Source organism: Notolabrus celidotus, chromosome 18 (genome assembly GCF_009762535.1).
Source record: "Notolabrus celidotus isolate fNotCel1 chromosome 18, fNotCel1.pri, whole genome shotgun sequence".
NCBI lineage: Eukaryota > Metazoa > Chordata > Actinopteri > Labriformes > Labridae > Notolabrus > Notolabrus celidotus.
Genome location: NC_048289.1, coordinates 21507182 through 21518380, shown reverse-complemented (window position 1 = coordinate 21518380; position 11199 = coordinate 21507182). Strand labels below are relative to the sequence as shown.

Here is an 11199-nt window from a genome sequence, read left to right as displayed (position 1 = left end):
CCCCAAATATTTCCTTTTAATGAAATGTCTATTTCTTACTTGCCAACAGGTCAGTGTCTGTTCTTCATCTCATCGATGATACATCAGAAAAAAATAACCTAGTCCTCTGCTATCTGCAAATATAACCATTTAACCGCGAACTATTCAACCGATTATAGCCTATTATTAGAATTTAACACACCTTTTAAAAGTGAACGCCTTTGTAGCGTTGGTGTGAGAGCGTGTTATCTCCGCCTTTAACAGTTAGTACCAGGCTATAGCCTAAATAACAAAAAACAAGTGTGTCATGGTCAAAATAATCTTCAAGCCATACAACATTATCAGAATAGGTCGAAATGTTATTTAGATACTATATGGGACATTTTTTTCCAAATTTCTCATGCCCTATTGCAAATAAAAAGATGGCCATTATTAAAAGAGAATGATCCTTCATTCTTAGGCCTGTTTTATCACATGGATGGTACCGTGATCTGTGCCTCTGTGAGCCTAGAGCTTCATTTCAAAATTTAAAAAATCCCTCCATTCACAGTGTTTGGAACACAAAACCTCTTTGGAAGGGAATATACACCACTGTCACATAGGCTACAAACACATTTCTTGTTCAAGGAACGAAATCTTTACTGTGTGAGACCATATTATGCACAGACATTACCAGAGAAAAAAAACAGACAAAACAGAGGCTAATTTTGGCTCTTTCATGGCTTTGAAATTAGTGACAAAAAATTGCGTCAAAAAAACAATTGTCTGTCACCTGCAGCTTTTTGGAGATTTTCTTAAGGATCACATGATTGTCCTCACTATTTCAAAGAGACTTTTCTTTTTTCTACTGTGAAAATGAACTAAAGACAACAAAGGCTGGCAGCCTGACGTGAAGCCAACGGTATTGCACAATATTGTAAGATATCAAAATATTAATTTCCACATTTGTTTCGCTACAAACACTGACACAAATCTCTGAGAAATACATTTACATATTTAACCCTGTTTGAAACACGTTATTTTCTTAAAATTAAAACACTCAAATATATATTTAACAACCTTTGAGCAAAAAACATTTACACTAATAAAAATAAAAGTAACATTTCTAAATTGACGTCCTGTAGGCCTATCACAAATTCAGTCCGTGTTTGTGTAGCTCAAAGAAGCATCAGCAGGATAAAGGCTGCTTACATATAATAATAATAATAATAATAATAATAATAATAATAATAATAATAATAATGATAATAATAATAATAATGTGACATTTTGTCCTCAAATAAGCTATACAAATATACAAAATTCCATTTTTTTTCCAGTGGTCACTCTTTAAAAACATATGTACAGCAATCAGCATTAAACAGGCCTGAGCAGAGGCACCGGGTGGGAATAGTACATGTGATGGGGGAAAGCCAGCAGTGACTGGCTGCTCGGTGAGTTTGCAGCAGGGCCCCCGGTCGTCTCTGAGGCTCCGTTTTCGTGGTAAAGTATAGGAACCCGCACAATCCTCTGCGCCGCCGCATGGCTCAGGTTAGCCGCCTCCAGCTCTGCAGCCAGCTGCCTTTTCCACTTATTCCTCCGGTTCTGAAACCAGATCTTCACCTGCGTCTCCGTTAGGTGCAGCGACGCGGCCAGGCCGGCCCTCTCCGAGCTGCTCAGGTAGCGCTTAATGTCGAAGGTGGACTCCAGCTGGAAGACCTGGCTCCTGGAGAACACCGTGCGCGTCTTCTTCTTCCTGCAGGGCTTCCTATCCGAGTCGAGCTCATCGGTTTTTCTCCTCCAGTCGTCCTCCTGCTCTGTTTCTTTCTTTGGCTCTTCTGAGTCACTGTCATCCAGAGCGATGTCTTCGTCTGCGCTTTCCTCTTTGGCATCTTGGTCACTTTTCTGGAGATCCGGGGAGCGCCTGTCCAGGGCCGGCGATGTTTCCCTCAAGTTGGCCTTTTCAGACCCTACAGAGGAAAAATAAATTGTGGGCAATCAAAAAACATTACTGCAAAGCATCAAATGTCGTTTTTTTAATATAGAATTGAGGAATATAATTTCTTGTAATTCAGAGTATAACAAATCCAACATCAGTTAAATGTTAACCCTCCATGGCTGGAAAAAACAGAGCCTGAATGTGTTCTATACTCTTTTTTTAAATCAGATGAGAAGACACCTGTCTTATTGTGCAGAATTGCAAATATGTAATATTTACCTGCAGTCCTGATATGAGTCCCGAGCGTGTATGGGTACCACCAGGTGGACGCTCGCTCCAAATACTGCGCTGACAATCCGATTCTCTGTGCGGGCAACTCAAACCGAGGGAAAGACAAGTCGCCCAGCCGAGAGAAGAAGCTGCCCTCAAACACTCCTTTGGGCGAGCCGAGCAGGCTTTTCGGTTTCGTAGGTTTGTCTTCGATATTCAGCAAGTTCTTGATGGAGAACGGAGAGTCTTTCGCGGGTTGGCGTGGCTCTTGCGCATCAGAGTCTGCCATCACCGTTTACTGTCCGATGTGGATCACCATTAAAACTTCGTAAGAGGAGTAAAACACCGAAAAAGGTTGTTTTGTTTTGTAGTGTGTGTTTAAAAAAAGAAAGAGAGAGAGAGGGAGAAAGAAGAAGAGGGAGAAAAAATGGAAAAAAGTCGCCGAATCTGGGTCCAGCTCCCTAGGGATGATGATCAGCTTGAGAGCACAGAGATCACTGCGTCAACCTTGCACCGGATTGTAGTGATGAAATAAAAATGCCACCCGAGTTTAAGCGCGCTCTGTCTCTGCCATTGGGCAGGTACAATAGCAAATGGGCTTTGAGATGAAAACCGCGAGGGGCTGTGACGAGAATAGACTCCAAAGGGAGGAAAAAAGGCCGCGTTTTGCCTCCGGGCTCCACAGTACGCACCCACTTATCATCCAATTAGATTAAGAGGGAAGTGTCGCGGGGCTTTTAGGAAGGGGCGTGCACGAACCGCAATCACCTGTCAGTAAATTGAATATATGGTTCAGGGATTGTCACATCTCGACCGGGACCTTTACTCAGTTTGGCCCTGGAACACGAATTACGCAAATTACGCACATTTTACGCACGAATGTGAGCCACCGAAAACAGAAGAAGTTTTTAATAGAAGTATCTTATTATGTAATAAGAAAGATGAATAACTTCAGAAGATAATGTTTGAAGCTGTTGTTTGTTATATGAAATTTTCAAATATCTTCTGCTCTACCTGCAAGAAATCAATTTCTCCTGAGCCACAGCTCATTGACTTCAGTGTAATCTTATTAGCCAGGAAGTGCTACAGGCAGTCATCAAATTTAATATTTACCATTGTGATAAAAGCTTTTTGAATTAGCTTTGAGCTACAGCTGGCAAACACACAGGGGCAGCAGCAGGTGATCAAACCCATGAAATTAACACGCTTTGTTTCCATCTAATTTTACATAAACGAGTTTTGTTTGTGTAATGATATATTCATAAGATCAAGTGAGATTAGAGGTTTTAAAATTTGTAAAATGAATAATTCTTTCTCAAGATTGGAGGGACTATATATGCCCAAGACCAGGAAAGGCAACCAATCCTGGATTTTCTTTAAAGAAAACCAGATGGAATTTGTTTAGTGCTCTCCTGTAGGACATGATGCCTGATCATTTCCAAAGTCACTTCAAAAATCCTACTTAAGACACAAACACATACCAAATGCATTCCCGTGACTCTACCACACAGTTAAAATCTCATATTTGCACACTCATGGAATGAATGGCCTAAAGGTTTTTCAAAAAATGCATGACACACAATCTTGGATGTTTAAGATTCACCATCCAAACCCAACTTGAAGCAGCTGCAGAGAACTAATCAGATCTAATGAATTTGCTCAACCTGCAAACATGCGGCGTGTCCTTTCAGCTCGTGGAGCGCTCTCCAGTTCCAAAGGACAACACTGTGTTTTGTGAAAAGCTACTTGAGTCAGTGCATAATTAGAGGTCTCATAGCTGTGTTAAAGATGGGGGCGGAGAAGGGGGCCAGTTGAGCTGCTGTTTGCCAGTGCAGAGTGAATGAAGCTCATAGCTGTGTTTCCAGCAGATTAGGTTCATTAAACAGGGGCTCAACAATAGACACAACGAGTCAGAGTGGATCAGGGGTGGAAATAAAGCACTCTCGATCAATGATGCGAAGGCAGGCTGGTGTTTTAGAGATTATTAGAAATGTCTAGGTAAACATGGGACTCAACTTAATGGTAGTATTTTATTATTTGGCTGCCTAATACTCTGTTGTGTTCACTACAAGGTAACATAAAAGCACAATATCTTCAGGTTAATCCTGGGAATGGTTCAATATTAAGAGGTTAAGTTGCATATTATAATACATAATAGTTTTACTCATGAAGACCCCTTCTTTATGTCTTGTTGATAACAGATCTGTAAAGTAGCATTGGAATACACAGAGAGGATTTGGGAAACACTGGTGAAAGACTGATAATTCTCTGTCTGACAGCCATGCTGAACAATTCTATTAATACAGGATGGATTCAAGTTGGATAAAATTTAAAAGTATGGTAACTCTAAATATGTATTACAAATGAATAGTTCTATCAAATCTCCCAATGACAGGGTAGCTCTCAAAAAAATAGGAATAAGGTTTGACAATATTTTGGGTTTTATGTATCCGTAAAATGATTTTTTAAAAGGTTCTTAATGGGCAGTTATCTGCTGATTAATTAATTTGCTTTGTCAGCATTAAGCATGTTAACACATATGAAATAACATTAACATAGAAATAGAGCCCTGTTATTCTGTTATTTTTTAATAATTCTGATGTAACTGTATTAAAGCTCCCATGGACGGCTTTCAGGTTGTATTGACTTTGGTGCCCCCTGGTGGACAAAACAGCACCTCCTGTCTCTTTGCTGATGTTTTTCTAAACATGTGTAAGGAATGTTTTTTAACAAAAATCAAAATGTATAAACTTCACTTTTTCCAACACCTACCCACCCATCAGCAGATTTATGGCCTAACAAATAACAATATAGAACTGATCAGCTTTGTTGTAGATGTTTGTTTGCTTTTTTAAGTCATATAAAGACATCAGTATTCTGTTCAATAGCTGGCTAAAAATACCTCCTCACAGGAGCTTTAAGAAGAAGTAGGAAAAAGAAGCTGTTTTCTATTTGCCCCATGCAAATCTGTATCTGTATATGATAGCTTAATGTTTCCTTCCCCGTCAACAAACAGTATTCAGCACTTTAAGTTTCTTTCTCTGAAAACGCACCTTGGCAGGAACACTCACTCTCATTAGGGGTCATTAAATGTATTGGCTATTGATGAATTGTATAAAACAATGGACCTCATATACACAGCACATCATCCACATCATGTTATTCAATCAATCTTACCAGAATGATCATCAACGAGTCGATTATGCACGGCAGCCTCTTTTCATGTGAGGCACCGGCATAATTAAACTGACATCGAATATCATTAGAAGTGACAGCCTGCTGCAAGATGGGATAATTGACTGCTTCTCTGTGAGGCTGCTGTCACTCTGGGGAATGCTGCCATCTAGTGGCAGAAGTTGGTATTACAATGTGAGCAAGTGAGTCTTCAAATGGAGAAAAGAGAGATGATTAAAGACACAACAGGATACTTAGATTTTATTGATAAAACTTATGGACAGACTGGTTGGTATAGTTAATACACTACCTTATTTTCCCAATGGGGAACTGTACAGTAATCATGGAGAATATAAATGAGTGAAATGTTATAATCCAGCTACGTGACACTATTCACCAAGAAAGACACAAAACTCAAGAGTTATGATCTCAGGCATTGAAGACCTTCTGAAGGCACTGAAACTTTCAAAGAAAAGAAAAAAAAATTATACTGCAACATATGATATGTATTTCATAATGTGTCACCACATCTTGATCAAAAGGAAGAAAAGGACATAAAAGGGAAGTAGTACAGCTCTAAATAGGAAAAAAAATAGCACTATTTCATTCCTCACTTTTGGAAAGGTCTAAGATAACAGTGATTAAACCAGATCAGCCTCACCCTACAGTTGGGGAAATGTAACAACTTCAGTAACATGAGCAGTGGGAACTACAAATCAAGAGTAGGAGTTAGTGATATCGAGGGCAAACATCTGAAACTGCAACAAAACTCTAGAAACATAAAAGCAGATCTACGGTCAACGCATCCCACCAAAGTCATCTGAGGAAAGAAATATGGAGTGTATCACGTCAGAGTGCAAACAGCAGGCTCAGTAGTCATACTCCTTATCAATGAACTTCGCCATAGTGGTCAGCTGGACATTTGTGGTGCCCTCATAAATGGTACCTGGAGAAGTGGAGACAAAAGAAAACAGCAGACTGAATTCCTGCGCTACAAAAACAAGGTCAATTTAGTCAAACTCCCCCTGCAGAGCAGATGAACTGCAGCTTTCACTCTCAGGAAACAAAGGGAGTATTTATTCAGCTCAAACTGCTCGAGCCGGAGAGCTTAAGAGCCCGAATGACGGTGATGAAAGGAAAAGTGTCATTTTGCCCTGGCAGCTTCCTTGGCTGTGTGTTGGTCTAACGGCACTCTGAGGGGTCAGATGGGGGAATTCCTGCAGAGTCTGATTACAGCCATGACTATCAGACCCACCGCCACCACCCTCCTCTCCACCCACTGCTCTGGTCCAATCACAAACAAGCTCACTTGACCTTCCTGTAGCTCCCATGAGCTGAGTCCTATCCATAGCCTCAGTTACTCTGATCTAAACCTGCTCTTATCAAACCAACAGGGTGCAAACATTTGTATAACAATGCTTACCGATTTTACAGTCTCTGTAGTATTTCTCTATGGGGTAGTCTTTAGTGAAGCCAACCCCTCCCATCCATTCAATGCATTTTGACGTTGTTAGGGTTGCAACCTGAAAATTAAGACACAGATGTTTCAATACAAACAAATCGTTTTAGGAGTTTCCTCCTCAAAACAGCATCATCATCACCTCATCACATACTTTTATACTGATCCCACTAAATCATGATATTGGTACCGGTGTGTGATTTCACATTGTGTTAAATCATTGTGAGAGCACGAGAGTTTAAGACACAGTGGGAGCATCGCATACACACACACACCACTGTTCTGCCTTGCAGACTCTAAAGGCTCACAGTGATCCTGTATCACCTCTGTAATGCCTGTTACTACCTCTGATGCTGGCACAGTGGTGGGACCACTTGGTTCCACCATCACACCTCTAAGACTTTCACATTGAAGGTGAGACCGTACAGAGGTGTAAATATTGTGCCTTTGAGTAGCAATATGGAAAAGGTTATAGATATAAGAAAGCAAAGTCTGACAGATATGGGGATTTTAAGACTTGCCATTTATACAAGTTCTGAAGGAAAACATGTATTAGGTCATCAGGTGAAAGACTTTTAACTGTACTCGGAGTCAATTATAAGTATAAAGTGCCTGCTGACCTCAGGTCCATCACAACTGACTATCATTTTAAATAGAAACCTACCTATTTATTTTCCAGAGCGTTTGAATAGTTACAGTGTGCATGTGAATACAATGACTGATTTGACTGGCTTCAAGTGCAGCAACACTTTTTATTTTATTGCTTGCTATTATTGCTTTTGTTTTATTGCTGTTTGCTGTGTCTGATGTATGTTGTGTGTATCCATTGTTTTTCTATGTTTTTATCCCCAGTGTAAAACATTGAGCTAACCTAAAATGTGCTTCATAAATAAAATTGCTATTGCTAAATAGTAAATAATATCATTCTACATTCTCAATCAATTTGGTGCAAATACATAGCTCCAGTGTGAAGCTTAGCTACATGTGCTGCAGACTGAGCTGAGAGTATTTTAAACCATGAGTCCAACTGAAGCTCAGTTTACTGCTAATTAGGTTTGGAAAAAAATATCATATCTGCACAACTTGGAAAACATACGCTAATGCCAATACTCGGGCAAATATTGGTGCAATATCATTCAACAAGTATCAGTCAGCCTCATTAAGAAATGTAAAACACTGTCTCACAATTTAAATGGATTATGGAGAGATATCAAAATAAAACAGTTACCTCTGAAGTGAAATATTTGGCCATGCAGGCCTCCTTAATGAAGGGTCTCCCAGCCTCTTTCAGTCGAGCGGCGTTGTACGTCAGCAGCCGAGCAGCTTCAATCTGTGTTGCTACGTGTGCTATTTGGTGCTGCATGCCCTGTGATTAAAACAGTAACATAAAGACTTCAGTGAGCACATCATCCTTAAGAATGACATGTTATCTAATATGGAGGGACCATTCAGAACTTTTACCTGGAAGTCAAAGATACGTTTTCCAAACTGCACCCTCTGTCTGGTGTAGGGGACAGTGTGGTCAAAGCAGCCCTGTGCCACCCCGACCATCTGAAACACAAACAGAGAAAGTCAGCGAATGCAGTATTCTTATTTTGAATGTTGAACAGAGAATATCCAGCTTGTTTTTAATCATCAGAACAATGTTGTCTCCTGCTTTTACCTGAGCAGCAATTCCAATCCTGCCTTCGTTCAACATCCCGATGGCGTACTTGTACCCATGACCAATCTGACCAAGAATGTTCTTCTCTGGTACCTTCAGGAGACGGCAGAGAGTTAGGGAAGGCCATGTGAATATGTGTTTCACCTGGCGTACGAGGCATTGGTTGGTGGTACCTTGACATTATCAAAGTTGAGTGGGCAGGTGGAGGACGCTCGCAGGCCGAGTTTGTTCTCCTTCTTGCCAATCTCAAGACCCTCTGTGCCCTGATCCACAAGGAAACAGGTGATGCCTCTGTATCCCTGTCAATCAAATGAGAGTGCATCAACATTTTTAGACATTGTAGGAGCAAAATGAGAATAAGCAAATACAATATGCCTGTGACAAGAACTACCTCTGATGTTATATTGTAAAGTTGGACAAGTTCTGATTTAACTCTGTGATTACCGGGGGTTAATTATCTTTATATTCCCCCAAAAATATGCATCAAGAACAAAAATATGAGCTCACAGCTGAGGGATCCACATTGGCCATCACCAGGAAAACACCAGCATGCTCTGCGTTGCTGATCCACATCTTGGATCCATTAATGATGTAATAGTCTTTATGTTTTTCTGCACGTGTCTTTAAAGCGAAAGCATCGCTCCCTGATTCTGCTTCAGAGAGGCAGAAACTTCCAACCTATGTGAAGAAGAGGAGAACATTTCAGTGATCACATGTCTGACTAAACAGCCCGGTTGGAGATCTCAGTGATTAAGGTTCTGATGAGGGTTAATCTGTCTGTAGTTATTGACGGTTTGTAAAAGATATGTTGATCTTTTCCAAGGTAACTGCATGAAGTGACAGAACGTCTGATGCTCACCATATCTGTTGACAGTCGGCTGAGGTACTGCTCTTTCTGTGCTGGTGTTCCCAGATTGGTAAACAGCGTGTTGATCAGTGTGTTCTGGATATCACACAGCACGGCCACAGATGCGTCCACCTTTGCCAGCTCTTCAATGACCAGAATGGAGGAGAAGAATGTTGAACCAGTGCCGCCATACTCTGGATCAATCTCAATACCCATGAGCTGTGAAAAAAAAAAAAATCAAAATCACTGGGTTAAGAAAAATAATATTGAACTTGTTTAAATGTAATTGGAAGTCTGCTGATGTGACATACCCCTTGTTCAAATAGAGACTTTATGACTTCCGCGTCCATTTTAGAGTCTTCATCCATCTTTGACACAAATGGAGCAATGCGCTCTTGTGCATATTTCTTCACTGTCAAACGACAAAGACACACATTTAGAGTTCCAGGCAGACCTGTCTCAAGTTGTCACACAGTAAACACAACTCTCATAGCTCACCTGCTTCCCTCATCATGCTCTCTTCTTCTGAAAACGTCTGAAGGGGAGGAAAGGAGACCCCCCCACATGCCTGGTCTGATACCACATCTGGGGCAGGTCTGTTGGACAGGCTTCTCCATCCAGTCTGGGATGCACCCCATGGTCTACAGATCTGTCTGCAAGACTGAGAGCAGGACAGGACAGTGTGGAGATGTCTTACCACTTGATTATATATGTATGCAGTTAAGACCAATACAGAAGCATGCCAGTCAGCTCTAAGCACTTTAACAAGCTAATAAATGAGAGTTTTAGTTTATAAATGAGTAACTGCAGAGTTTATAATGAAACGAGTTCGTGTATTCTATGTTAGCTGTATGCTAGCTATCAATGTCACGTTACCAGGAGAGAGTCAGGTTATGTAATTCAAGGATAAAAGATCGATACAGTAGGAAATGTATTAAAATCAGAGCAGAAACACCGAAATTATACATAACTAAAACAGTGAGGTTCGCTCTCACCTTCGAGAGAATCCTGACCAGTGGGGCAGCCATGATTTGTTATAAAATGTTTACTTGTGATGCTGCCTTCAGGTGCGCGGTGAGGGAGTCAGAAACCTCAGTTTTATGGCGTTGGATGAAAAGAAAACAAAAAACAAATAGGGCAACGTAAAGCTGTTTCAGCTAGCTAATACTGTGCTATCTGTCAGTATGTTGAAAAAGTCGAAAATAATAATGCTAGGCTGCATGTGGCGACATCTCGGAAATGTGTTCAAAACTCGTAAGGGTGTGGATGTTCAAATTTACAATTATCCCTGAGTACTTGAAGGCAGCAGTAGTGTTTCCTGTAACATGGTACTAGAGATGGGATTTATGGCTCTTTGAAGGGAACCGGGTCTTGAGGAGCCGTTCCTTTCAAAGAGCCGTTCAAAGGACTGGCTCTTTGGCTCATTGTTATATTTATTTATGTTTTAGAAGTCAATCAGGGGTAACTCAATTTTATCAAGGAAACAATCACTGGTAGGAGTTATGAGATAAGATTTGGATCAGAATAATTCAAACTTACACATCTCACCAATGTATATACTATTGGTGGGAATGATTTTGAAATATTGATTATAATTTCATTTGGCATTGTAAAAATTCCATGAGATGGTGCCATATCCCCATGCTTCGACAGTGAGATCACTATTTTGAATTTTCCCTCACCTAAAAAAACGTTGTGACCATAGACTGTATAAATAATGGACGTAGTATCCGTGACGTCACCCATCTGTTCCTGAGCGCTGTTTTGAAGCCAATCGACGGTGGCAGCCATATTGGAAATGCAGAACTCAACCAGGCATAGTGTGACGTAGTGTGAGCTTCCTAGCCAACAGCTATGTGTTCCCGACCGGGAGTAAAGTCAGTCATGTC

At 40.6% G+C, this 11199-nt stretch overlaps 2 protein-coding genes across 2 annotated transcripts; both read right to left on the bottom strand.

Moving 5' to 3' along the window:
- Nucleotides 1-631: 631 nt before the first annotated feature.
- Nucleotides 632-3047, bottom strand: LOC117830321 (homeobox protein HMX3-B). The gene is made up of 2 exons (XM_034708385.1): nt 2177-3047; nt 632-1928 (listed from the first exon to the last, which is right to left on the bottom strand). Exons 1-2 carry the CDS (start codon nt 2454-2456, stop codon nt 1336-1338), a joined length of 873 nt encoding a protein of 290 aa, XP_034564276.1. The 5' UTR covers nt 2457-3047; the 3' UTR covers nt 632-1335.
- Nucleotides 3048-5575: 2528 nt separating this feature from the next.
- On the bottom strand, nt 5576-10423 carry acadsb (acyl-CoA dehydrogenase short/branched chain). Its single transcript, XM_034708543.1, has 11 exons — nt 10306-10423; nt 9809-9971; nt 9622-9722; nt 9323-9529; nt 8971-9141; nt 8637-8762; nt 8464-8556; nt 8262-8351; nt 8029-8166; nt 6765-6864; nt 5576-6287 (listed from the first exon to the last, which is right to left on the bottom strand). Exons 1-11 carry the CDS (start codon nt 10336-10338, stop codon nt 6211-6213), a joined length of 1299 nt encoding a protein of 432 aa, XP_034564434.1. The 5' UTR covers nt 10339-10423; the 3' UTR covers nt 5576-6210.
- Between the last annotated feature and the right edge of the window lie 776 nt (nt 10424-11199).